At 42.4% G+C, this 26412-nt stretch overlaps 1 protein-coding gene across 4 annotated transcripts in view; it reads right to left on the reverse strand.

Moving 5' to 3' along the window:
• Window positions 1-170: 170 nt before the first annotated feature.
• Window positions 171-26412, reverse strand: part of ITSN2 (intersectin 2) — an 85379-nt gene continuing 59137 nt past the window's right edge. The window contains exons 25-40 of one of the 4 annotated variants that reach the window (XR_014183515.1): window positions 26177-26222; window positions 25868-25989; window positions 24097-24193; window positions 22761-22952; window positions 9124-9245; window positions 8134-8240; window positions 7326-7509; window positions 6430-6528; window positions 6097-6264; window positions 5011-5223; window positions 4188-4309; window positions 3580-3662; window positions 3336-3419; window positions 2889-3062; window positions 1377-1616; window positions 174-879 (exon numbers count right to left, since the gene is read on the reverse strand). Coding sequence is in view for 3 of the 4 variants with exons in the window: in XM_082047372.1 (XP_081903498.1) it covers window positions 1459-1616; window positions 2889-3062; window positions 3336-3419; window positions 3580-3662; window positions 4188-4309; window positions 5011-5223; window positions 6097-6264; window positions 6430-6528; window positions 7326-7509; window positions 8134-8240; window positions 9124-9245; window positions 22761-22952; window positions 24097-24193; window positions 25868-25989; window positions 26177-26222 (1971 nt within the window). In the remaining variant the exon portion in view is untranslated. Of the gene's footprint in view, window positions 1617-2888; window positions 3063-3335; window positions 3420-3579; window positions 3663-4187; window positions 4310-5010; window positions 5224-6096; window positions 6265-6429; window positions 6529-7325; window positions 7510-8133; window positions 8241-9123; window positions 9246-13985; window positions 17599-22760; window positions 22953-24096; window positions 24194-25867; window positions 25990-26176; window positions 26223-26412 lie in introns of those variants that run through there. The other 3 variants (XM_082047372.1, XM_082047370.1, XM_082047371.1) reach the window with 3 other exon arrangements.

The raw sequence follows: 26412 nt of genomic DNA on the forward strand, positions 1-26412 counted from the left end.
TCGGTGTCCTGTAAATGGGTTCCTTTCTTGTCACAGCACGGTCCCTGTGTCCCTGCCAGGCCACTGCACGGCAGCTCTGGCAGCAAAGCCTGAAAACAGAATATTCTCTGTGCTCGTTCGACAAGCTCCAAACTCCCACTGCACAGACACAATCTCTCACGAGTTGCCAAGATTTAGTTTTATTTAGGATTAGAAATACTGAACCACAGAAAACTGTTAAAAATAGAGGTTGACTCAGCCCTGTGACAGGAGGGTACACAGATGGCAATCGGGTGTGAAACTGTCCAGTATTGGGGGGTGTTGCTGCACCCATGGAAAACAGGGGCAGGCACTGCTCAATTGCATGCTGTGTTTTTTCAACAAAGCCCTTTAAGGAGGCAGCAAAACCGTTACGATGTATCAAACCCTTTGTAATATATATATATTTTTTAATTAACCATCCTTGATTTTGGTGCCAAGAGAAAGCAGTCTCATTTTACAGTTTCACATCGGTGTGACAGTTCCCCCGAGCAAACATTTTAAACTTGTAATAAACTTTTCTTGAATTTAATCTTCAAAGTTTTTCTCATTATTTCACATTGCCCTGTACAATAAAATAGACTTTTAAAAAAATCACTATGCATCAATAAACATCTGTAGACAAATTACATTAATAAACTTATATTTTACTCTCTATATACATGTTGGCAACATCAAAGCTTCAAAATTCACAGGGAGGTCTGCAAGACCAAGGAAATGTACACAAATAACTTACATTTAGGAAAAAAAACAAAAGCTGAAGCGTATTTTTCCACATTATTGTGGGTCACAGTATTTAAAATATTCTTTTCTAGTTCTTCTTCGCAACCACATTGTCTCAGCAGAGAAAGATGAATGAAACTGAAGCAGAAAGAAATATCAAGTAGCAGTTACTGATTTCAGTGCAGAACTAAGTCAAGTAAAGAACTACACTTGATTCTTAAAGAATATACAATATATCAGAGACCTCTCCAGTGCTAAGGCTTCTTCAGCATTTAATCTTTAAAAAACTATCATCCTGAGATGGGAAAATTCCAGTGGATATCACTTGTCAGATCTCAAATGGAATGATTCTAGTGCTGAGCTCAACCATTCCTCAGTCCATCTGTCAGACTAAGTGCTAAAATATACGTCTTGATACCACATTTCTACTTAATACTTTTTATGGCCCTGAAAATGGAAACATTGGCATTCAAAACCAACATAATTCCAACATAATAAAAAGGCACTGAGCTGTAGTACTGTACATACAGTAACATTTTTTTGCATAGATCAACAACTTCGAATGCTGCAAGGAACTAAGCGCAACCAGTAACTAAGAGGAAATATGGAAGCAGCACGAACTCTTGCTTACTAACCAGTGTGGGGCAGGAATCCTTTACAAAACAATTGTTCAGGCTGTCAGCTTCAGTTGTCCTTCATAAATTAACAAAGGTGTTCTTAGAGGAGTGTTTTCTGATCAAAGAGCTGCAGGTCAAAACGGACCCAGACTTCGCCTGTTGGAACTTCATGCAGCAGCAGGTGTTTAGTCGTGGGGCCTTTGCTTTCTTGTTCAGTTCTGATTTTTGCTACTGGAACTTCAGTGCGACCCAAAAAATCTGTTGGGCAAATGAATATGAAATGTTGTTAAGCAAAGATGTTAAACTTAGAAAATCAGGTTAAGCTGCAATGCCACATAGTCTGTATTTGGTTCCAGAGCGTGGCTACCAAGCTTCCTGTTTGACTTGCCCTCAGTCGGTGCAAATCAGCCAGTAGTGACAAAAAAAGGGTCTTTTTAGAAGGAAAAAAAATGCTATGGAATTAGGATGGAAAACCTGCCTTTATGTGACCGTTTGATCTAAGGGCTTCCCTTTCAGAAACGCAATTTCTTGTTCTCCTGTCTTAGAGCTGGAAGATCAAAGTTAAGTGATGGGATCTGTTTACCAGTCAGTGGTGGTGCTATGAAGGCAATTAAAAAAAAATCAACTATTTTGGCTCAGCCAACTTTTAATTAGGCTTATATAGCATTCTTTTCACAAGAATAATGACCTTGAACAATTACTGCCACTAGTAGGTTTACAGTCCTAGTCAGAAATTATATACCCCCTTTGTGGCCATTTCATATATAAACATCTTTGTGTCTGTGCATTAAAAGATTTACAACGAACTGAAAAAACAACAGGCAACTGTCCAACGGGGAGCAGCAGCCTCACAAAGTCACGTCACCTCGCTCGAGAAAAGACTGAGCTACAGTTACACACGGGACAACTCAGGTCAAGGCTGCACCTTGCAGATCTGCAAGAATCACAAAATCATAGAATAGTTTGGGTTGGGAGGGACCTTCAAAGCTCATCCAGTCCAACCCACTTGCCATGAGCAGGGACATCTTCACCCAGATCAGGTTGCTCAGAGTCCCGTCCAGCCTGGCCTGGGATGTCTCCAGGGATGGGGCATCTACCACCTCTCTGGCCAACCTGGGCCAGTGTTTCACAACCCCATTGGAAAAAAATTCTCCCTTATGTCTGGCCTGAATCTCCCCTCTTCTAGTTTAAAACCATCACCCCTTGTCCTGTCACAACAGGCCCTGCTAAAAAGTCTGTCCCTGTCTTTCTTACAGGCCTCTTTTAAGTACAGAAATTACTCCACAGAATCAACTGTGTGTCAGAGCCCTGAAAAAGCCCTTAACATTTTAAAGAGCACTTGAAGCAACTGACTGCCAAAAAGTTGTTCAGTTTCCAAGCAGAAGGCTACTGAACCTCTCGAGTAAGGAGGTGTTGCTTTTACACACCATTTCTCAGGAAGCAATCATACCTACAGGCTCTTGGAACTGCTGGTGAGGAACTGCACCCCAAATCACCAAAAAGCATTTTTCCTAAAACGTTCGCACTTACCATCAGGTGAGAACTGATCTCTGTCAAACATGGTGATACACAGAACGTCCTGATACAGATCCTTAATGAAGAACTGGCAGTTGAAGTTCCACTTGGGGTTCAAGGTGTCCTGCAGGGTCCTCGTGGTGTAGCTCTGAGAGCCCATGCTGATTTCACAGTATGGGTTGCTCTTCCCTAAACACAGAACCAGCAGTGAAACACCCCTGCAGCGCAGAAACCTCCCTCCCCATCTGCAGGCCGCCTGGACACGCATCGACGCTGCTGTCCAGAAGCTGTGGGTCAGGCAGTCCCTATATCCCTGTATCACTTGGTCCTCTGACACTAAACAATAGCTAATTTGTACAGAAGCTGTAGCGTGAACCACAATGTTTCCCAAATCACCAAACTCCTCTCAGCAAGCCTTTCCAAACACTGCAGGAATAATTTGATGCTATTTCCTTCACTCACCATTGGGCTTGCAGGCCTTGAGCTCTGTTGCTTCAATCACATGCACCATCAAGCGTCCTATTCCTGAGGTTTTCTGTGACCGAGCTGGGAACAAATAAGTCAGAAAGAAATGGTTTGGTCGCCACCGTAAAAACTGGCGATAGATCTGAAGAGGAAGACCCTGCATAGACACTGGCATCCTCCAGAAATGGCCCTGCCCATGTGTCCAGGTGGATTAGAAGGAAACACAGAACTTGGTAGGTACCTTGATAAGCCTTTTCACGTTTCTTCTTCTCAGTTTCGATGTACTGCTCTGATGCTGCTTTGATTTTCTGGACCCATGCAGTGCTGCAAAGAGCAATCCCTATGGTCAGGGTCATCCCACAGGCAGGAAATTCTTCACTATCAGCAACTCTTTTTCCATTTTTTTCCCCCCACTGGGTTTCAGAGGCGTCACAAATCAAGTTAAATCAAGGACTAAAGTGATGGAGTTTTTGGATTTAAACTTATGTCACATTTCTGCACAGCCTAAATAAATGAACATGGAGCTGCTGTTTTATTAAAGCTGCTGGATCACATTAAAGACTGACCAAGATTGGGGGAGAATCCCATGGGATGCTGGACTTTGTAGCCCTGAAATATTCTATACAACTGTAACACTGAGGAGCAGTAGATGTGACTCTGGATTCCATTACAAGAGCTGCTGCACAAGCAGAACAAAATGAGAGAAAACATGTAACTCAAATGAGTCAGACCAGTTTATTTCCTGATCAGAAGACTAAACCTTGTTCTTGATCTCAGAGACCCCACTGAAAATACAGTCTAAAGCCATGCTCAAAAGTTACAGCTCGGACCTGCATTGTCACTACTCACCGCTCGTTAATGTTGTCAGTTTTAAGCGTGTAAACTCTGTCAATGTGTGATATGTGGAAAACTGGCTCATCACTTGAAGGGTCTGTGGGCAATTTCACTAGGACTTCATTAAGGAAAACAGGCTGAAAGAAAAGCAAACATCACCATGGCAGCATCACCCTGACGGTAAACGGAAACTCGCAAGGACGTTCAAATACATTGTTTTACTGTAGGGAAAATGAAAATCACAGGACACAGGATGAACAACCAGATCACCATACAAAGGATGTGAGAAAGGACTGGGAGGAAAAACTACTCTGGTGATACAGCCCATTCCGTCTTCCTTGACGAAGAGCTTTGTGAAAGGGGCAGGACTGCGTAGGCAGAGCCGCACTGCAGAGCTTGGAAATCCTGGCAATCTCCCCAGTTCCCTGTCAGAAAGCAGCCCTGATACTTAAACTTATCTCCCCAGCTCCAAAATCCTGAGAACATACAGAGACTAAAGTTTTGCAGCTTCTACTTTACATTTTCTAAAGGACAGGTATTTTCTTGTGGATGCAGGAACTTGTGCAGAATTAAGTCAAGGCTCCTGCTTCTGAACGTCCCACTCAGCTGCTCAGGCACGATGCTATTTCTGCCCTCTCACCCAGAAGTGGACAAAAGTGTTTATGAAACCAGGGACTAAGCCACTGGCACTTGTGCGCGCTGGCTGCCAGTACGTGCCCGTATGACAGCACATGATCAGATGGGGCACGATGGCCGATCCCAGCAGGAGAGCAGCGTTCCTCATCAAAGCCGGGTCCCACCGTCACAACACGACCACGGGACACCTCAATTCACTCACCATTTTGTACATTTTGAACTGGGAGTTGGATTTGGGGCTGAACAGTTTATCGGAGCCAGACGAGACAAACTGTTTCACCATGTAGGTGAGCAGGAGGAAGTCGTTGAAGAGGAAACCGTACAGCTCCTTGTTGCTCTTGGCCTTGTACAGCTTGCCACTGTGCAGGAGCTTCCGTGGTCCCAAGCAGTTTGTGAGGGAGTTGAACACTGGTTGCTGGGAGAGAAAACCCATTAGAAGCACAAGTTAATGCAGACATCAGTTCCTGCTCCTCTTCACAGTGGAGATTGCTCAAGCTGCTCAAAATCCTTTTCTGTTTTGTTTAATGAATCTGCACTCAGGTCACCTCTTATGGTGCATGATTAGGTGATGGAACTAGGACAGACCTTCTGGGCCTGTCAGGTCCTGGTTCCTTGCGCAGCCAGTGGAGAACTGTCCCAACACCTCATTTTAAAGGCTGTCCTGAAAGGTGCAGGAGCCTGAACCCCACACACCTTTGAGGATCTGCCATTCTGTGCCCTTTCACCGAATCACAGACTGGTTGGGGTTGGAAGGGCCCTCTGGAGATCATCCAGTGCAACCCACCTGCTAAAGCAGGTTCACCAGAGCAGATCACACAGGAATGTGTCCAGGTGGGTTTGAATGTCTCCAGAGAAGGAGACTCCACAACCTCTCTGGGCAGCCTGTTCCAGGGCTCTGGCACCTCAAAGAAGTTTCTCCTCATGTTTTTTCTGTGTAAAGGGCAACCCTTGGAAACATACGCTGAGTGAAATTTCATGTAGTAACACCTGACTTAGCTCAGTGGCAGCAAGGGCATAACTTCAGAGATAGGAGTTATTTCTGTTTAACAGTTTAAATGATATCAGTTTTAATCTGATATATCCAGATTTCTCCACTGCCAAAATCATGCCAAAACAAGGGCTCATCATGTTATGGCTGTGAGCAGAATTTAATAAAAGCGTCTCTGCCAAGAGCCCAGCAGCGGATCACGTTCTAATAACAGATGTGAGCCAGCAGTCCTGTTCTCCCCCCAGGCTTTCTGAAACGACTCGGAAAAGTCCCCACTGTACAGCGCATCATCGCGGTTACCTCAGCAAGACCTTCGCACTGGACGTGGGACTGTATCCACTCCAGCCTGTCCGAGTTCTCTTTCTCCCGCACGCCTTCATTAACTTGAGAGCACAGCTCCTCCGCGCGCTCCAAGGCGAGTTTGAGGTTACTGTGATCGGGGTGATTTTCTGGAGTGTTCTCTAGAATCTGGTATGTGTCAAAAAGGGGAGGAAAGAAGATAAAAACAGAGGTAAGCACAGATACTACTTTTCTGTGCTCTCAGAGAAATCCCCATAAAAGCGACAAGGGTTTTTTTTTTGCTTTGCTGTTGAGATCAAACTCAAAAGCATTCACCTGCTATAGGGTACTCACACTCTTTATGAGCAGGGGGTAGCGGGTTATTCTTTGCATGGGCTTCAGGAGGAAACTGGAGAGGGGCATTCCTTTGCAGCGAGGGTCCAAGGCGAGTTTCTATGGTGCAACCCAGAGATTCAACAGACACATCGTATTACTCATCAAGAAACAGTTGCCTCACCACACTAAAAACTGTCTGATCAGATTCATTTTTCCAGGCTTTATGAGAAATCTTAGATTTTTTTGGTAAGCAAACAATACTTGTATCTAGAACAAACAGGAAAGCCGGCGCTGTCATTATACTCAGATGCTTTGCGGGCAGAAGCTGTAGGATCGTTCATGCAGAATCCTTACATTCAAAACCTTTCCAGCTTTTGACATTTCAAACTCCACTCAGGATGAAAAAAAAAAAACAAAGTGATGAAAGAAACAAATGCCTGATGTCAACAGTTCTGGCATTTCTCCTTTCATGGCCTCAAAACCGCCGCATCAGCTGCAGTACAGCAGCAATGCCTTTTGGTTTCTGCAGCGCACCTGCCTGTGGCGCTCGGCACCATGTGCCCCACCATTCAGACACACTGCACACCCCACCGAATTACAAGTGTGTTCAGCAAAACAGCCTTTTTATTCAACTCCACAGGCTCTTACCCGTCCTGACAGCAGGAATTTTTGGAAGGTGCAGACACTGGCACCTTGGGTTAGCGTTAGACTGAAGTAATGAGCAATGGAATGGAGTAATAATTTAGCTAGAGAGGAAGAGAGGCATATAAATAAAACCCACAGTGTTAACCCTGGTCATCATATAAATACACCTTAGAAGATTTGCAAGATTGTACTCTTCTGGGTCAATGCCAGTTAGACGGGCTCCTGTCACTGAGAGAAGGAAAAGGCACAAAAGCTACTGAATAAGATACCTTTAGGTAGTCTTTGAAATCAGCATCTTCATCAGTTTTCTGCTGCAGCAGGGAAGCTCCGTTCAGCTGGCAGCTGCAGAACCGAATGTAGGCCTGCATGTGCGACAGCTCTGCCGCTAAGATGTCCCCGATCATCTGCACTGGCATTTTTTCTCCTCCCGTTTTCTTACGCACTCGCAGGGCTCTGAAGAGGAAAGAAATCACCATCTGACTTCGCTGCTGAGTCTGTGAGGCTGAAATCGAGACCCTTACAAGACCCATCTCTGAAGGGACGTGAGCCTGCGAGGTGAATTCCCTGACACAGGCGCTGCCAGGGGTGCAGGGTCCAGCCTGAACCCCCAGAAGTCACCGGCACAACACATTGAGCTGAACTTGATGGGGTCTGTGGGACTGTGACTCTCCTTTGAGGTTTCTGGGACAATCGGCAACAATCTCTACATTCAGCCAGCATCCCATTTCAATGAATTATTAGCCACTTTGTCCCTCCGAAGTTTATTTTTAGAGAACAGAAGGTTGCTTTGCAGAAAACTGGGAAGGATGCATCCCGTGCACATGCTTTCGTGCAGGCTCTGTTCCTAAGGTATTATAGCAAATGTCCCTCTGTTCTTGCTGTTTATGCCCCTCTCTCTCATACTAACTCCTCCTTTGTGAGGTAGTCTGAATGCATTTAGCTGTTCTGAATGCACGTGTGCACAGGGAACAATCAGCAAGGACAGAAATATTTACTGTAAAACCAGACAACTTCTTGGGGAAAGGAACAAGAGAATTAAGACTAAGAGAAAAACACAAAAATGGGCTAAGTACTCACTTGAGTAACTTTGTATTTGACATTATGAGTTCCTTCCAGTTGACAAAGATCAGGCCCATTTCTCCCTCTGTGAGACAGCCCGAATCAGCCATCGGTTTTTGGAAAACCTGCAGTCAAAAAACCAGAAAGGTGAGCAATTCTCCAGAGGCAAAAACAGCTCAGCCTCTTGTTTATCCTGGCAGAGATTTTGCTTTTTTGAAATACTCAGTGTCCAATTTCTCACGAGAAGTTAAAAGCAATTCCTTACTAGCACTTGTGACAGATGTCACTATTTCTCCTAAGCCTGTGACCTCATTCTGACACTGGCATCACCATTTGTGAAGCAGGGATGAGCGCTGGGACCTGCGGGCTGTTCAGCAGAAAAGCATTCCCATGATTTTGAAGTCAATTGCTACACAAATTCCACTTGGGCATCACACCCATCCCCATACCCAGAGCACTCATAGGCAACGTGCGTGCAGAACTACAGCTTCTTTCAGGCACAATACCCCTGGAAAGCAGAATACCTGTGTAAGTCAGCCTATTTAACATCTCTAGCACTTCACCACACAGTTGTTTCACACAGAGAGGTCAAGTCAGACTCCTAAGACCACCTCACGCTGGCCAGATACTGCCCTGCCTAGTGAGGTGGTCTGGCTCCTAGAAATAAAATTGGAGACAAAGGCCAACGATAGGCTTCTGTGGTGCTTATACAACTTCTGTCATGAGCCTGTGCAGCTTTGCCAGACACCCTGGCCCAGCTGATCATCTTTACACTGAGCCCAAACACCTAAGAACAGCATTTGGAAAACAGGAAGATGACAGCTTTCACAATGCGATGTTTTAGCCTGATGGACAACCACATCACATTTGATAGAAATGGAGGAGCTCACAGAACCTCACTTTCTTCTTCTAACATTTCACAATTCGCAAGAATCCCTTTATTGTTACTATTCAGCAGGACAGCTGTGTTCTTGTCCCAAATGCACTTTCACATCCAAGACATCTCACCTCCAAGACGAGCTGGAGATCATCCATATACCTTTCTTCTGTCTGAATGAGCTCGTGAATGTAGCCCTGCCTTTTCCGCTCCATCGGCTGCATCGTGTCAAGGCTTTGGAGGTCAGCACACCCTACGAGAAGGAAGCCGGTACTTTAGATCCCACTCAGCCATCAGATCCGATGAACTATAATAACAAAATTGCATCAACATACACAAGCCCACGGTTCAGACTATATACGCAGTGGTTCTCTTAAAAACCCTGTCCACAGCAGCAGCAGGTTTCAAAACTGAGTGATGTAGTGATGGACCCCCCCCTTATGTAATTTTTTAGTCTGTCACCTTTTTATTTCTTTGAGCATCCTTTCTTCTTGTCCTGTGATGGCAGAAAAGAATTCCTGACTTCCTGCCACTCCATTTGTCTCATCATTTTCCTCATCTCTTTCCTTTTTCTGCCACACTGTTTGGAAACTCTGATTTTCTCTTACCTTATGTAATGTCTTTTGTGAGATGAAGTCATCTAGGACGTGTCTAGGTCTGACTTAAAACTTGCACCTTTAATCTCTACCCTGTTTCTATAGAACTCTGCTTTGGCTTTTCATTTATGATACAAACCACCAGTACAAATTTGTAAAGTTATAATGCATAAAGTTATAGTTGTGTAACTTCACAGTTGCACAACTCTTTTTCTTGTTTAGTAACAAAACAAGCCTGAAATATGTTTAATTACTTTTATGCATCACGTATGGATAACCAAAATCATGCACAGGATCACACAGACATCCAATGACACAAACCCCAAGTTTTCTATGATAACATGCAGACCCTACAGCTTGACGCTGCTGTTTCTCCACTGTCTACATGTTAGTAAGCAACGTTTGAAATTTAGTAACCAAACCAAAAACTGGTCAAATGAAGTGGTGAATATATTTAGATGGGGAAAGGAGAGCACAGAAAGTCAAACTCTGATCCCTGTTAGCCGTCCCATGCCAGCAGAGCACAGCAAAGTAGCAGGGTGAGGGAAAACTTAAAAAGAAGGAACAATTTCAGAGCACTTGAGAACATACATCTATCGCTTGATGTGGCGGCATCAGATTTTAATACGTGAACTGTGGATTTTGCAGGGTAGTGGAAAGGACATCGCAGGGACTCATTTGGATCCGGCATTTCTAGAGGAACGGTACGTTTGGAGAGTTTACAGGTGGTGTGAAAGGCAGTGTGACCCAGAGCACGAAGGGCTGTGTCTGCCTTGTCACCCTGATGCATCTGGGACACTAGAATGTGACTTTATGCAATGCCAATGTATAGATCTGCTTATGGGAAGGCTGCTCTAAAGAATGAAATGAAAATGAGATAGTAATTTATCTGGGTGGGGAAAAAAAACCAACAAGAAACACTAAACATTTGTCTGAACTCGATGTGAGAGTGGCCTAATGGGAACCTCACAGGCTTGGGTCCTCCTGCTGGGCAGGCACCGAGCAGCATCCTTCAGCAGGAGAGAAACACTTGGCACACGAAGGTTTATGATACCATTCCAAGTACAATATTTTAATGGGGAAACCCTTTGAACAACACAAAGAAGTAAAACAGTAAAGGCAAGAGCTAGATTTAAAATCAGGACTTCTCAGTTCTCTTCGGTACCTCTATGGGGGATCACAGATCTTAAGCTTTCTGACAAGATTTGAAAACAAAATGCCACTTTTTATTAAAATACCTGGGATTGCAGCTCTTTTGATCATGCTGCTGCTGGCCTTAGTTATTCCCAAAGTTACAATCAGGCCAAAGTTAGATGAGAAAAAGAAGTAAAGCTACACATCAAAGTGATTCTCATGAAGTTTGGTATCTCAGTCCATCCAGACTGTGGCCAACGTGTGCTACTTCTGGATTCCAGTCTGTGCAGGACTGAGTTTAAGCACTCCTGGTTCCTAAGACATGAAATGAGGATAATCAAGGGCTTGCAAGGTAACCAGACCCTATTTCTCCAGATTTCGAAGTTCCAGCTTTGACCATGTGGTTCTTTTTTCTACTGCAAGTCCACCCCTGCAGCAAAAGCAGGGACAGACTGAAGCTCCTGTTGCTGTTTGCTCGTCCCACAGCTGTTAGAACAGCCCACACGCTCGGGTTTGTGTCCATCTAATGCTGTCTACTTAAAGTTGAAGTGAACACTAGAAGGAAAACAGGCCTTTTTCAATGCACCTAAAATAGATTTGGCTTATAAGCTCATTATCAGATACAAAAATGCATTTAAATTAACTGGCTCCTGCACTAACCTTGTGTTTAAACTATCAGCTTTTGTGATGAATGGATGAGTGCTATTTTATATTTAAATAAGCACTAGCGAAAACAGCCCAAATTTTGATGTGTCTGATGATGCTGACATAAAAACATAGTGTGCAGTGCACACACCTGATTTTAGAGGGTGAATTCAGACGTCTGGATCTGAAGGGAAGAAAGGCAAATGAGACACAAGAAAACAACCTACCTAGTGCCTTTGCCAATGTTGTTCCAAAGTGGCCACAGCAACCCATGGGCTCACTGGGACGGAAAGGGTGGACCTGCATCTCTGCCCATCCTCCTCCCACAGTCCCGCTCCCTCCTCTCCTTGCATCAGTTCTGGCACTTATCTGACTGCCGGCTCACACCCTGGCAGCAAATGGATCTCGAGGGGTGGAAAAAGAAAACAGTAGTTTTCTGCTAGTTTAGCAGTCAGGAATGTGCGTGGAAGCAGTAAAACTGCCTTTTTTTTTTTTTTTTCCATTTTTTGGCAGCAGAAAGCTGTTTGTTTGGCTTCTATCTTGTGCAGCTTCACCCCAAGCTCTCCGTACAGCTCATGGAAAGCAAGAGGATTTTTAGGAGCACCTGCAGAGGGGAATCTCAGCTGCTCATGGGTCTCAGCTCCCTCTGTTCACTAGATAAGAGGTTTGCATGGTGTTTGGAGGAGAAGGCAGCCTGACTGCCATGGAGAGCAGGGCACTGCCAGGATGTTCACGCCATTGTGAGCACAAACTGCCTTTGCCAGCCGGGCAGGGAGGGGATTGTCCCACTTTGCTCTGCGGCGGCCTCACCTGGAGCACTGTGTTCAGGTTTGGGCACCTCAGGATAAAGAGGGTATAAAGCTACTGTAGAGTGTCCAGAAGAGGGACACAAAGTTGGTGAAGGGTTTGGAGAGGAAGCGTATGAGGAGCAGCTAAAGTCACTTGGTTTGTTCAGGCTGGAGGAGACTGAGGGGAGAGCTCATGGCGGCCACAGCTTCCTCACAAGGGGAGGAGGAGGGACAGGGCTGAGCTCTTCTCTCTGGTGACCAGTGACAGAACCCGAGGGAATGGCAGAAGATGTGCCAGGGGAGGTTCAGGTTGGACATGAGGAAAAGGTTCTTCACCCAGAGGGTGCTGGACACTGGAACAGGCTCCCCAGGGAGGCGTTATGGCCCCAAGCCTGACAGTGTTCAAGAGGAGACTGGACAACGTCCTCAGACACATGGTGTGAACTGTGGGGTTGTCCTGTGCAGGGACAGGAGTTGGATTCGATCCTTGTGGGCCCCTTCCAACTCATTCTGTGATTCTATGAGGAAACCACCTAAAACAGCAGTTGGAGCAGGTCTGGTACCTCTGGAACTCAGGGCACAGCAAGGGAGCGATTCCCGCCACAGCCGCCGTACCTGTGTGGTAAATCCCGCTCTGCAGCTGCCTGGCAGGGGAAGACAAGCTGGAGAGTTTATAAACAGGAAATCCCAGTCTCTAAAGTTATGTTTAAAATTATATTTCCCTCTCCAAATATACCTGAACAAGAAAAGCTTTCTTACTACTAACATACCTAACCCTGCATGAAAAACTACTGAGTTTCTACTCCGTTCTACTCTGCAGGAGATTCAAACACCTGGAAAACACAGGGAGGCTGGGGCACAAAAACCTTTCTAATTAGTGGCATATTTTGGATTTGAGTATGTTCAATGGGAAAAAAAAGACACTTTCTGAAGAAATCCTCCAGTGAAAGAAAGAGGATTGATAGCGAAACATAATTAAAAAAAAAAAAAAAAAATCCATTTTTTTCTTTCTTAAAAAAGAAGTAAATTAAAATTCCTCACTTCATAGACAATTCCTGAGAATTGCGGTAAAAGCCAGATGGAGAAAAGGATTTCAAAGATGCACCAAGTGCTTCATTGCCTTCCTCACCAAATTTCCCCGCTCAACCATGAAAAACCATATTGAAAATAGCAGCTCTGGAAAGACATCTTCAGCCTCAGACAGGAGCTCGGGCACTTGTCCTGAAGCATCTGCCTGTACCAGAAGCATCACGGCTTTGGGTCACCAGTGAAGACTATTTAGGGGCAGAGGTGGCCTACAGAAACTGCATTTTGTAAGGAAATAGCTTGGATTGTTTAGGGTTGTGGGATTTTTTGAGGGGGAGGGGGGCTGTTTTCCCAGGCTACCACAGTCTACATCTCACCTTAGGTACCCCGGGTTGCTATTAAAATAGTCCCTTTAGTACAGCCAGAGAACAGACTGATGGTAGCGGCACACACAAGGCTCACTCACTCGCAATGTACCCCTGTCACAGCCTGTAGCCGTCTCTGTGCCCATTGAAACCCCTGCAAGGAACTAATCCAACAAATCTGCCAACATGGAAAGGTTGGTTTCCATCAGGCCCTGGGGAAAAATAATAAAAGCTTTTATCCAATCTCCCCTAATCAGTAAATGCAGTACGCTCCCTCTGCTACAACAGAAGTTTATGATTCAACTTTCAAGAGGTAAAATTTCAAGAGCAAATCTAGTAGCTCTGTCACAGAGCCAGGTAACATAATGCTCGTACCAAGCTATTCAGAAGGGAAAAAACCCTCCCCAAATGGACAAAAAAACCACAACAGACAAACTAGAGCCTTTTATGTGTCCCTTTAATAAAATTCATTTGCATAGTTATCTTACAACTTTGTTGAAAACCAAAGATGAACAATTGCCTCATGCTAAGCGTAGCCTGCATTTGCATGTCTTAACAATCATCTCCAGACATTAATACTCTCACTTGAAAAGAACAACAGAAGAGATTTTAAGGCAGCACACACCATTACGTAGCAGTTTTATTAGTTCATTACATTAAAGTAGCGTGACCCTGTAGCAGCTCCCAACTCTACTACAGGCCAAGGTGTGTCGGCATTTGGACGAGCAGACTTATTTACAGGTGTTTTCAACCCAACCTAAGAAAATCACACAGGGATACGATCTGACCAAGGATTGAGATGGCATAACATTCAATGACTGGCAGGAGATGTTTCAATTATTAGCGTGTAGCGTTTTTGATGGAGATTTATGCCTTCTGCGCTCCTAATGGTGATGTTACTAACACTGACTTTAAGACAGCGCTTTGTTGGCTGTCACAGCCCTTCACCATCACCAACTAATCGCACACCCTGGACCTGCAACTGGGTCTTGGTGGTGGCACAAACCTTCCCTGCATGGACCCGATTGCTGGACCAGGAGCTCAGCTCTGTAAACTTTGTACAACTACGCTTTTGTAGGCTGTCAGCCCATTCTGCAAAATAGACACTTACAAAATTAAGAAGTACCTGGTCTTGTGTATTTACAGCATCGTTTACATTCTTACCCCAGTTACCCCATGGGGCAATATGAAGCAATTACTACGCTGCAGGCAACACCATATTTTGCTTTCCTGGTTGGCTTCAGTGTTATGTGTTAACCTTGCGTGGCTCTGACCAACCCTCAGCTCTTCACTGAGGATCCTCAGTTCAACGAATAACTCTATTTTCCACCTTGTCCTTAGTTCCAAAGCCAAGCTTTTTCACCCAAATAAGGGATGAACACTAGTTTTACTTGGCTGGCTGGGATCACAGCTGAACCCAACTCTATGCACTTCGATTACCAACAGAGTGGATTGCACGCAACCAGAGAAAAAGTAACATTTTTCACAGAAAAAGTCCAATTTAATCCCAGCTTCTATTAGCTACACCTCGTCAGTAATACAGAATATTATTTTAAAATAATCTTGCCTGAAATGCATCTTCGGCATGGTCCTTCCTATCGATGACCTGCTATATGTATTCGATTCTTTCTGCACCAGCGTGTGACAGGAGAGCAGAGCACTCCAGTGATTGTGCTTCAGCTGAATTCCGTGGATTTTTGCAGTAAACACTGAAGGCAGGGACTACATCTCTTTCAATCAGCATTATTAAGGTCTACTATTATTATTATCACCTTTGTCATTACAGTTAGAGAATTCAGAGCGTACTCAGGTAATACTGAAACATGAAAAGGCAACTAACTGACAAAACACAAAATGCTTCATTTCAACGCTCATCAGTTCAAACCGAGGGGCAGCTGTTTCACTAGTTACCAGTGCTCACATACCCAACAACAGGGCTCCTTGTGTGAAACTGAGCCTCATCTCCAATTTATCAGTTAAGAAATGGGTAGAATGCCAGTTGTTTTTGGAAAATGCCTTGCAACTATTTCCTAGAACGGCCCAGGTAGGATGTGAAGTTGTTTTTCATTTTGCAAAGGCGATCAGCAGCAATTTGGCATTCAAGGAAAACTGTCACTGAACATTGGGAAGTCGGTTTGGCTCAAACCCCACAGGTTAACAGGGCCTTTTAGAAACGGGATAATTTATAAGATCACTGAATAATTAGACTAGAGTGAGTGACTGCTTGATGCCACTGGTGTGGCACAACAGACTTCAGCATCAGACAGGCTTTCCAAGTCAGAAATTCAGAGAAGGCAATTCAGGGTGATCAGGGTATTTTAGTAGAAATACTGAAAACGTAGAATACTTGAGGAATTATCTAGCATGTTATTTGCCTACAATAATGTGATTTCATTCTATAACAAAATACTCATTTAGACAAAATACATCGAGAATAAAAATCCATTTGCAGTTTTATGTAGGCACATTGCTGTATTCTGTATTGCACAAAAGATATATCTCTGAACTAAAGGGCACATATACATTATTTGATCAAGTATATTAAATACATAACATCCCACTCTTTCTATAGAAATTTTGGAGAAAGGCTTTTAGATCTCTGCACTTGGACTGACCTTTTCCTGATAGTACCTTCACAACATTCATACATATATATATGTATAGTAAACATACAGTGGTTTGTAAACATTTCTGATTGCATAAGTGACCTTTGCTGTTTCGTAACCAAGTTCAGGAAACCAGCTAAATTAAATACTGCATCTACTAGATCTTTCCTGCTGTTACAGGAACACGGAACTATTTAATCAGACGAGCAGTCCACTATTAAATTAATCCTTTATTTTAAGGGGTATCAGGGTTATAGCCCTGAAGTCCTGGTCCCTCCTTCCCCAAACTAACAGGACATGGCACCTTCACCGCACCACACTGCTGATCTGTACTTTTAAGGACAACTTTTGAGCTGAGCAGGATAGTTCCATTTTTAAACCCAATGGCTCTGCCTTCAGCTCCAGGTGCCTGTTAGTGTTTCTTTTCCAGCAACATCTCTTTATTGAGGTTACCTCTGTATTAGGCTGCTAATTTATTTAACAGAAAGAAAAGCAGCAGCTTTCAGATATTACTTAAAGTCACTGCAGACCGTAGCCAGGTAAAAACACTATTCGGTACCGTTAATTATTTAATGAAGAAAAGGGGCAAGGAAAGGGTCTAGAGGCTGTATCAGTATTTACTGCAGCAACCTGTACATGTCTGCTCTTTGCTAAAACTGAAAGCAAATATGAATTATCAGAATAAAGTATTTAAAGGAAGGAGGTTGTTTAGAGACAGGACATATAGAGTCAAAACAACCTGATTTCCTGCTATAGCACTATTGTGAAGGATGAAAAAAATTAAAATATCCTCCACTCCATGCTTAATAGTTCTTTTCCCCAGTTAAAAAGGGTATTAAAAGACTGGATGGACTGCACCAGATTTAACCTTAGATCTTGTAGCATGTTTGTAATCACAGTGACTACCAGGCAGGGTTTGTTTTCTGGATGAGCCTTGTAGGCTGCCAATTTTAAAAGCTCAATATGTGAGAGATTAAATCAAGTCCATCAGAACAGTAATCAGCAAACATTTTAATTCTGCAAAGTATGCACATTACAACATTAAAAGAACACAACTGCCCATTCAAAAAAAAAGCTCAGATAAACTGTGCAAATAGTGGGTCTTTGTGTGTCTGCAATCCCACCATGCAAACGATAACTTGATATGCATGCTAATGATCTACGATTACCAATAGCAAAGAAAAACACTACAGGAAACAAGAATGAACAGCAGCGAAAGCCACACAAAGACCCACTATCCTTCCTGCTTTTACAAATCAACTGTAACGGTAGATGATAAGAAAACCCACAAAATCCTAATTCCTTGACTGGATCTAACGTTCAAACGAAGCACAAGGATTGTGTCAGAGATACGTGAGCAGGGCTGGCCGCCCTGCCTCCACGCTACAGTCAAACTCGGATAGTGGGTCTCTGAGGTGCTTTCACACTGGAAGACAACATTGGGTCCTAAAAAAAACAAAAACAAAAAAAAAAAATGAAGGATAAAATGAACATAAATGTTGAAGAGTGAAACATATGAGTTCTATGGACAAAGACAGAACAACACCAAAAAGGTCAGAAAGGAACGACCAACATTCAGCTTGCTGAAAACAGACAGCATGAGCTTCTACTCTTGCAATTTCATATTTATTAATAAACACATACAGTTTTATGTACTTGTGACCAGCCATCACTGACTCTGAAACACACTTGCAGCTGATTCACTTAACAAGTGGTTTTTTTTCCCCAAGGAAGATTTCTGTTACATAAACTCAGTACCACCATGTCAAGCCCTAAGGGTTTTTAAAAGCAATGGCAAAATTCCCTGAGATTTCAAAGCCAGAATTTCTCCTGAGAAACTTGTAACGAAACATTAGAATATCAGACAAAAACTAAACTTGTCAAGAAAAGACGCGTTGGAATTTATTTGTATCGGCACATAAAAATTAACATGTTCAACTCTGCTCAAAGCCTGTAAAGAAATGACACCTTGTCTCTGGTAATGTGTGTCCATACAGTAGGAAGTACCAGAACACTCAATATTCCCATCAGAAACTATGGTCGACATGGTCTACAAGAGGCACTGGCAGCCAGGTTAAAGGCAGGTGTATGACGTGGGCTGCAGCTGCACACACCCCACGGGCAACCCACAGAATATTCCAGACCCCAGGGTTTCCATCTGGAAGCTTTATCAAACCTGACTGACATCCACCAAATAGTTTTAGAAATACAAAAATGTCTGTGTCACCATGTAGAGGATTGATTTTGTATGTGATCCTTGGTTAAAGAGGTAATATTCTGGAGCTGTTGAGTAAAATCTTAGATTACATTATTATCTTCATGTGTTAAAAAAATGAATGTGGACCTGCAACATGCAATACCTCAAAGGCACTGATACCACGAACTCTCACTCCACAATCATAAAGAGAAGTTACTTGGCCATAACTCGAGAACTCCAGCGTGTTGTCCTTATATAGACACAGAAATGCACCTGCCATGAGCACGTCAGTTCAGAAGTTCTTCTTTCACCCCCTTGAAAATCGGTCAGCTTCATTTGTTAGACAGTGTTGGACAGGAATTACTAATCAACTTTTGTGTAGGGAGAGAAACTTCTGGAAATACAGATCCTTGTTACTGAAAGGACAGGACTTGCCTCCTGTCTCTAACATGTCACATCTACACGTAAGGTTTGGGGAGGAAAAAACCTGCGTAGATCTAAGTGGTATTACCACAAACATCAAGTTTGTACCTCCAGAAATTCACACTGTCGTCATATGTGTGTCAAGAACAGTGTACAGGGAGAGCATCTGTTCCCGGTCTAACCAACTTTTGCCATTGCACTGGCAGAAGGCAGGCAGGTTTAAAAGGGCAGGAGGTGTTTATCAGGCTATGGGGACTACCTGGAGCTCACACCTAAATACCTGAAGGAATAACTTAGACATCTGAGGAACTGCAGCAATGCTGGGCTAAATATATATATATATATATATATATAACAGAAACAATACCTATATGTACATTAGAGTAGAAAGAACGGGTACAACATTGAGTTCTGTGAAAGACCAGTCTCACAAAGGGAGATGATACCTCAGAGAAGAGGTGGTAGAAGCCTCTGCAGGCTGAGTGTAGGTGTTCATAATATTATTATATATTACGTCCACCTGGCTGAGTTGTCCAGCTCTCAGTAAGAACGTCTCTGGGAGATAAGCAGATCTCTAACACTAAAAGCCATCTAGTAACCAAGCATGCAGATGTAGCTGGAGCATCTGCCTTGTCTCCACCTGAGATACAGGAGGGGAGAAAATCTCAACTAAAGAAAATATAAAGACAAGGCTCCGACAAGCTGAAAAATGGCTATCTTGCTGAAAAAGCCCACAAATAAGGAGAGAACAAGTTTCTAAGAAGAACTGTTTAAGGCAGATGAATACTGACTGAAGTGACAAAATTCTCTCCAGCCCAGGTTGCTGGGAAGACGTGTAAAGTGAGAAGTGCACAGCGTGTGCCCCACGTTACACACCCCTTGGGAAGAATGGGAAGAGAACCTGGTGGACAGGTACTGGCAAGAGAAAGAAAGATCTGACCCTGCATGGCTGAGCAAGCACTCAACAAAAACCAGAAGACTGTGAGATTATGCATATTTCTTTAAATCTATAACTATTTATATTTTGAAACCTCCTGCATGCCTTATTTGTTCTTTATGACGACTTCTGTGCAAACATTAGAATACGGGCTATTAAAATGTCATTAAAACATAACTCTAACCATCACCGAGGTCACCGAGAGCACAACTCAAGATTTCTGTGTTCTGCAATCACCAGGACTCATCTGTATTTAAGAGACCTGTTGACAGACCTATGACACACCTTTCATTGATTTTTTTTCCTTCTCTGCAGAGACCCTATGCCAGGATGTGCAGCTGCACCAACAGCCAAGGTGATCTTGTTAGGGCAGCGATGCTGTTCAGAGAGCTGTTTCAGCAGCCTAAGAGAAGAAACGTCTCACTGACCCAAGTTCCTCCTCTGCTTGGGAAGTTTGCCAGTACAGTACAGTACTTACATGTAACTGGTAAGACCCAGGAAAGACCGTGGATACAAACGCAGTCCATATAACAGAGTTTAAATTTGAGCGAAAAGCAGAATTTTCCTTGAGTAAAGCAAATCTGCTTGCTCCCATTCAAATACATTTGACCATTTAGAAAAGACAGTGGGAGAAACTGCTATTCTTCCACAGAAATGTTGCAATACTGAGATTAACTATCCCTTAAAATATAACACTGCATTTTTCAGATTGTATTCTGTCATATCTCTAAGGTGGTCCCTAGAGGGCCACATCAACATTCCCGTGGGACAATTCCTTAGTGATTTCTCAAGAATACTAATCATAGTTTCTGCACTATGTTTAAATAAGAGCAAAAAATAGAAATCTAAGGAAATCTGAAAGTTCAATTTACATATTTAAATATTTCTCTGGTTACAGAAGACAGGTACAGTGCCAGCTTACTCCTCATACAACTTACTAGCTCAGACTTCACACGAAAACAGCCCACCTGAAATGTCTGTAACGATATTTGCACAGCGCTGTGCTTAAGCTAACAAGCCATGATGCTTTTGAGCAGACTCTGGACTTTAAGCAGGATTTTTCTTGAAGTTTCCAAATGCATATATTTTAATATCACAAAAGAGTGGTAAATCCCAGCACAAAACTGATATACAAGTTAGCTTATTTCAAACACTCAGAGAATTCAAAATAAATAAATAAAATCAATACACTCTTCATTCACCAACAGGCAGATTTTGTTTAATTAAGCACCAGCAGATCTGCTTCATAGCAAACAGACTATTCTTAGACAGAAGTTTAACAACCAGGTACAGATGACCTGGTGCACATCTGCCCATGTGCACATCTGCTCACTGGGCTGCCACTGGCTGACCTTTGTCAATACACTTTCAAAGGGAACTTCTGTTCACGCAGCCACAGATTGATGTGGGTGGAAACATTTTTAGTTCACAACATTGAAATCTGAGAAAAAGCCCAGCGATGTATCAGTAAACAATGAGAAAAATGTAATGATCTTATGGAAAGTTTCCAATTACAACTTGGTCTCAGCACTGCTTTTGTTGAAAATTAGTGGTCACCTTGTGCTTATCACGTTCAGCCACGTAATTCTAAATGGCACCACACTCAGTGCCACAACGTCTTAATATGCACACAGAATCTTAATTTTATATCCCATCTGGATTTAGTCTATACAATTTCTTCGAACCTCAGATTTTGTAAACAAAAACCCCTCAACTTCTAAAAGATCATTTTAATGGTGTAGAGATGCCTAATCAAAAGAATGGTAAGTTCAATATAAATGCAGAAGTTTTTGACATCACAGCCACATTGGCCAGAGGCATTAAAAAAAGTGTTATCAAACGTGAGAGCACAGATGTAAATTTAGCTAAAAATAAAACCTCAAGAATGGTGCATTTTGCCCAGGTACCATAAGAAGCTACCAGGAGAAAATATTTTAACTCTCCAAAGCAAGCTGTACCCTCCTTCCCAAGTTTGTGAATCCTTCTGTAAGAACACAACTGTGCTGATCTAATCCTAAGTGCAAACGGGTCCTACACACGAGCTATAGGCTACGAAGAGTGAACTTCATCCAGACTTCTGGATGTGTCTTTATACTGAGAAAACTACAAATGCTGCCCAGGGTAAAAACAGCAAGCAAAGGGACAAGGCCTGTTGTGTCAAAGGAGCAACTCCGACATCAAGATGTGTTCCAAGCCCACCGATGGCACAGGTTGATATCAAAGTTGGCTTAACCACAGGGTGCCAGGATGAAAAGCTGAGGATGTAAAAATGGTGGTAAATTTCTCTGGGGACCAGGGCTAAAAAAATGGGGTGTGTGTGCCACCAGAAACCTTTACCATGTTTACATGCAAAAAAATGCAGAGAAAATTCTGTCAGGTAGGTGTATATTCTAGAATTCGGTTCTCAGCCTGCTGCTGGTAGTTTTCAGCTTAACATATGCTTTGATTCATATGTTGTCTCTCAGAAGTGGATGAGAGCTGGACTGCAAGGAGCCCGGACACACGTATTTCATAGAACCACAGAGTCACTTTGGTTGGAAACGACCTTTAAGATCATCGAGTCCAGCCATTAAGTTGAAGTTATTTACCGCAGGACAGATCACTTGCTAATGCTAGAAGCTTCTTCCTACCCTTTCTTTGATTATTTTTACTTGACTGATAAAGAGTTTAAATGTAAGTTAAAGATGAATACAGCAGGCACTTCTTTTGTATTTCATAAAACTCAAGCAAGTTTGATAATCGAGCACAGTATGTCTGCACTGACTCCCAGTCCATGCCAGTTATCGAACATCACCACCTTTAATGGGAGGCGAACACCTACCAGATCAAGTGTTTTTAGCTCACCCCAGCACTCTTACTATCACACACTGGCTGGCTAGTAACGTGCTTATTGTTTGTAGGTAAAATAGAAAAGTATTTAAAGTACTTAGTACCATAGTAAAGTATTTAAAGTACCAATAGATTCAGCTGATGCCTGCAACTCCAAATTCCAAACACAAAGCAAAAGAATTGCGATGCATCTTTGAAATAAAGAAAAAAAAAGTTGCTTACACTGCTGACTTGGATCAGAATCCGTGGTCATCTTCACATAGTTTGAGGGGAAGAGACCTGTCACACCATTGATTTCTCCTTGCCACCAGTCAGCATCGTCTTTGTTCAGTACATTAATAAGCTGCCCTTTGGAGAAAGTGAGCTCATCTTCATTGTTTGCCATGTAATCGTACATCGCTATCACTTGACACACTGTGAAGAAAAAACAAAACCAGCAAAACACTGTTACACAAGTATTAAGACTGTTTTTCTGAGTGCTTTACATAACCACAGGAAAGAAACAACAAATTCACATACACTGTTACATAAGAAAAACGCCACATGATCTTATCTTGAAGTGGAACTGCCCTCCCTTTTCTTTCCTTCTATTTTTTTTTTTAATTGGGCCAGGCAGTAATCTTCATTTCCACTTTAGTTATCTATGTCCTTTAATCGCGAATGGATTCAGTTAGCACAGCACCTATTGACCTTCTAAACACTTTGAAGTATGATGAAGTATATTTCTGTCTCTTCTACTGGCTCGGCAGAGAAAGCGAGTTTGATTATCTTATACCTGGTACTTGTGAGAAAAACGTGGCAATGGCAGAGCTAATCGTGCATTAGCTAATCATGAACTGACAGTTTATTCAAAGGGAGGTTTTACCCAGTAGTACCCAGGAAGCTGTTGTACAAGCAAGTCATAACTGTGGAGAACAGCACAATTTAAACAGGCAGAACAAAACAGTTACTTTTCTGTGAAATAATCTCATCTGTACCCGGCCATTCAAAGGAAAACCCTAGTGGAAATGTGCTGCTTCATCTCCCTCCTTACAAGGAGCTGTATTTGCAAGGTATTTGTCAATCATTGCTAGTTTTCTGTAAGATTTTTTGCTAGCATTTGAAAACAAGGGGTTTCCAAATGAGAAGAGTGTGGCTGTTCAGTACATTCAGCAAAATTAAAAAGCTCTTGGCATAGGAGAGGAACTGCTGATCCTCACAGATTACTGGATGTCAGCACCTTTGTATGACAGACTTTCTGCTGTCAGGCACGTAGAGGATGGTATGTGCTAGGGAGGGACCCTACAAAGAACTGTTTTAATTAAGAAGTTGAGAGATTTTACCTTTCTTGGACAGAGATAATAGTTGAATGGATATTACAGCTGTCCACACATTCGTAACAGCTGAGAAGACCCAGATTCTGACTCGTAGTTTACCTTCCACAGTGACACCACCATCAGATACATCCATTAAACATAATATTATGCTAGTTATATAATTCAGACTAGGACCTGAACAACTGAAGCAGTTACATAAAATACTCTAATGAAATATAAAGTGTTGTGGGTTTTTTTTTCACCTGAGGGAGCAGCAGCTGTGGTTCTTTCACTGCTTGGACCCAGTAATTTCACATGGCTGGCAGGGAACCATCCTTTCTGTCTCTTTTTCCCTCTTGCCTGTAAATGTTTAAAATGGTTATTACACAATTCAGAAACCAAATAGTCTATAGACTGGAAAAAAAAGCACAACAAGCATGTCACACAGTTTTACCAACAAAAGGCAAATAGGCTTCTGAACACCAACAAAATACTAAACAGATCTCAAAAGAAAAAAAAGGCTAAAGGATGAAACAACCCAATTAAAATAAAGCTGCACCCTAATATGTTCTGGCAAATGCATTTATCCAAAATTTTCAAGAGCAGCTAATGATTTCAGTGCACAATTTAATTGTAGGGCTGAAAATCTGCTCTATGAACATTCCACTTATGCATCTTATAAGGAGTCTCTAATGAGATACTCAGAACAGAGGTAACAATTACCACAAGTTGCTCTTGAAAACCCCAGCCTAAGTGTTGGCTCTCACTTCCTACCTAGTACAGAACGTGAGAGTGAGATTCTCCTCATTTTTCAGTCTTTGCTTTTTCAGTCCCACAGACTATCTCTGCACACACTGAAGAAGCAGATATACTTCAGAGTGCACAAAGAAGTCAGGATATAAAAGTGAGCATGGATTTAAGAAAGCAGTAACTGCAGAGTGAGCCCTATTACAACAAAAAAGAAACTCAAACTAGCAAGAACTGAGAATTATGTATCTTAGTTCCCCTTCCACATTTATTTTTTTATTCTTTGAGGGTTCTTCCTGAACCAGCACCGGGCCTACTTTTCTTAAAATACAAACTATTCATTGTTTACTGTATTTATTTTTTAGTCTGCACATACTGCAAATACATTTTCCACTGCTGTTAATTCACAGAAACTCAGTGCGACAATTTCTCAACTTCCTCGCTGTAATCTCTCCTCCTGTATCTGTAAAGCAGATTGGTACTAAAACCAGATGCTGAATAGTTAGATGAGCCCTATTCTAAGTGTTGGAGAAAGAAGACAAGTATTAACAAGAGTATTCACTCAAAACAGAGGGTATGTAGCTGTAGAACACCTTGGGAAAGGCCAATTAAGTGATACTAAGAGGACAGAACTTACTATTTTGCTGTTCAATCCCAATACTGGAAATAGCATTCGGTATTGGAAGTAACATGTTTAAATTTATGCTAATGCTTTAGATTCAGCTAAAGAAAAGGGCAATAAAGAGGCATTATACAATCATGATTGAACTTTCTGCATTGGTTGCAAAGATGAAGGCTATTATGGACAAGATCCATGGGGCTCCAAAAGTCAAAGCATCAACAATGATTTAAGAAGAACGTCACGTATCAGTCCCCTGAACCCTTGGGACTAGAAATCCATCACTTCACAATAAACTAGCTTCCAACTCCAACTTCCAAGAATTCCTGCTCTTTCATAAGAATCATTTTACAATGTAATGTTTTACCAATTAAATCCTAACCAATTTATTAACTGTCAACATCCCTCTTCCTCCTCCCATGCGCATGTTCATTCAGTTTTACTATTTTCTGTTACAAAAAAAACACCCCTCAAAAACAAAACACAACCCCTCCAGCAACCCAAGGTTTCATTTAAAACTTTTTTTTTCCCCAAATATGGTTTATACAAGATGAAAGCAACTTTCTAGACAGCTTTTAGAACACTATACTAGTTGTCGTCTTTAATTAAAGCCAGGATCAGCTCCTTGCCGTTCACAGAGTCACAATTATTTCTCCTTCAATAATTACCTGCAGCTCTCCTTGCCACCATCCACTAGCGTTTTTCTTCAGAATAAGTATCAGCTGTCCTGGAGCAAGACTAAGCTGTTCAGTTCCTGATGCAGCATAGGCAGTAGTAACTTGAGCAATTTCTGAAAATATATTAATTGCATTTGTTATTTTTTCATTTCAGTAAAAGCTCAATTCACAGAAACACGATGGTACATACATGTCTTGCAGCTAAGCACATTAGCCACTATTAAAACACTGCTATGAACCTAAATGCTTATAGTCACTCAAGAAACAATCCTAAATCTTAAAATATTATCGCACACTTACCAGGTTTCTTATTTATTGTTCCAGTTTTGCCAGCATTACTAGAAGCCTACAAAGACACAAAAATAATCTTTTACTGTGCAATAAAAACAGTAGAGTTTACACCAAGCTTAAGCACATGGACAGAAAAGCTCATGGAGATTTTAATTTTGACCCCATATTTAACAAAATACCATCCTGTAGGAAGAGAGACAGTGAGTCACTGGCCAGAGCACCGACTGAGGACTCAAGCTACCAAG

This window comes from Streptopelia decaocto, assembly GCF_964273445.1.
Source record: "Streptopelia decaocto genome assembly, chromosome: 3".
NCBI classification, from domain to species: Eukaryota; Metazoa; Chordata; class Aves; order Columbiformes; family Columbidae; genus Streptopelia; species Streptopelia decaocto.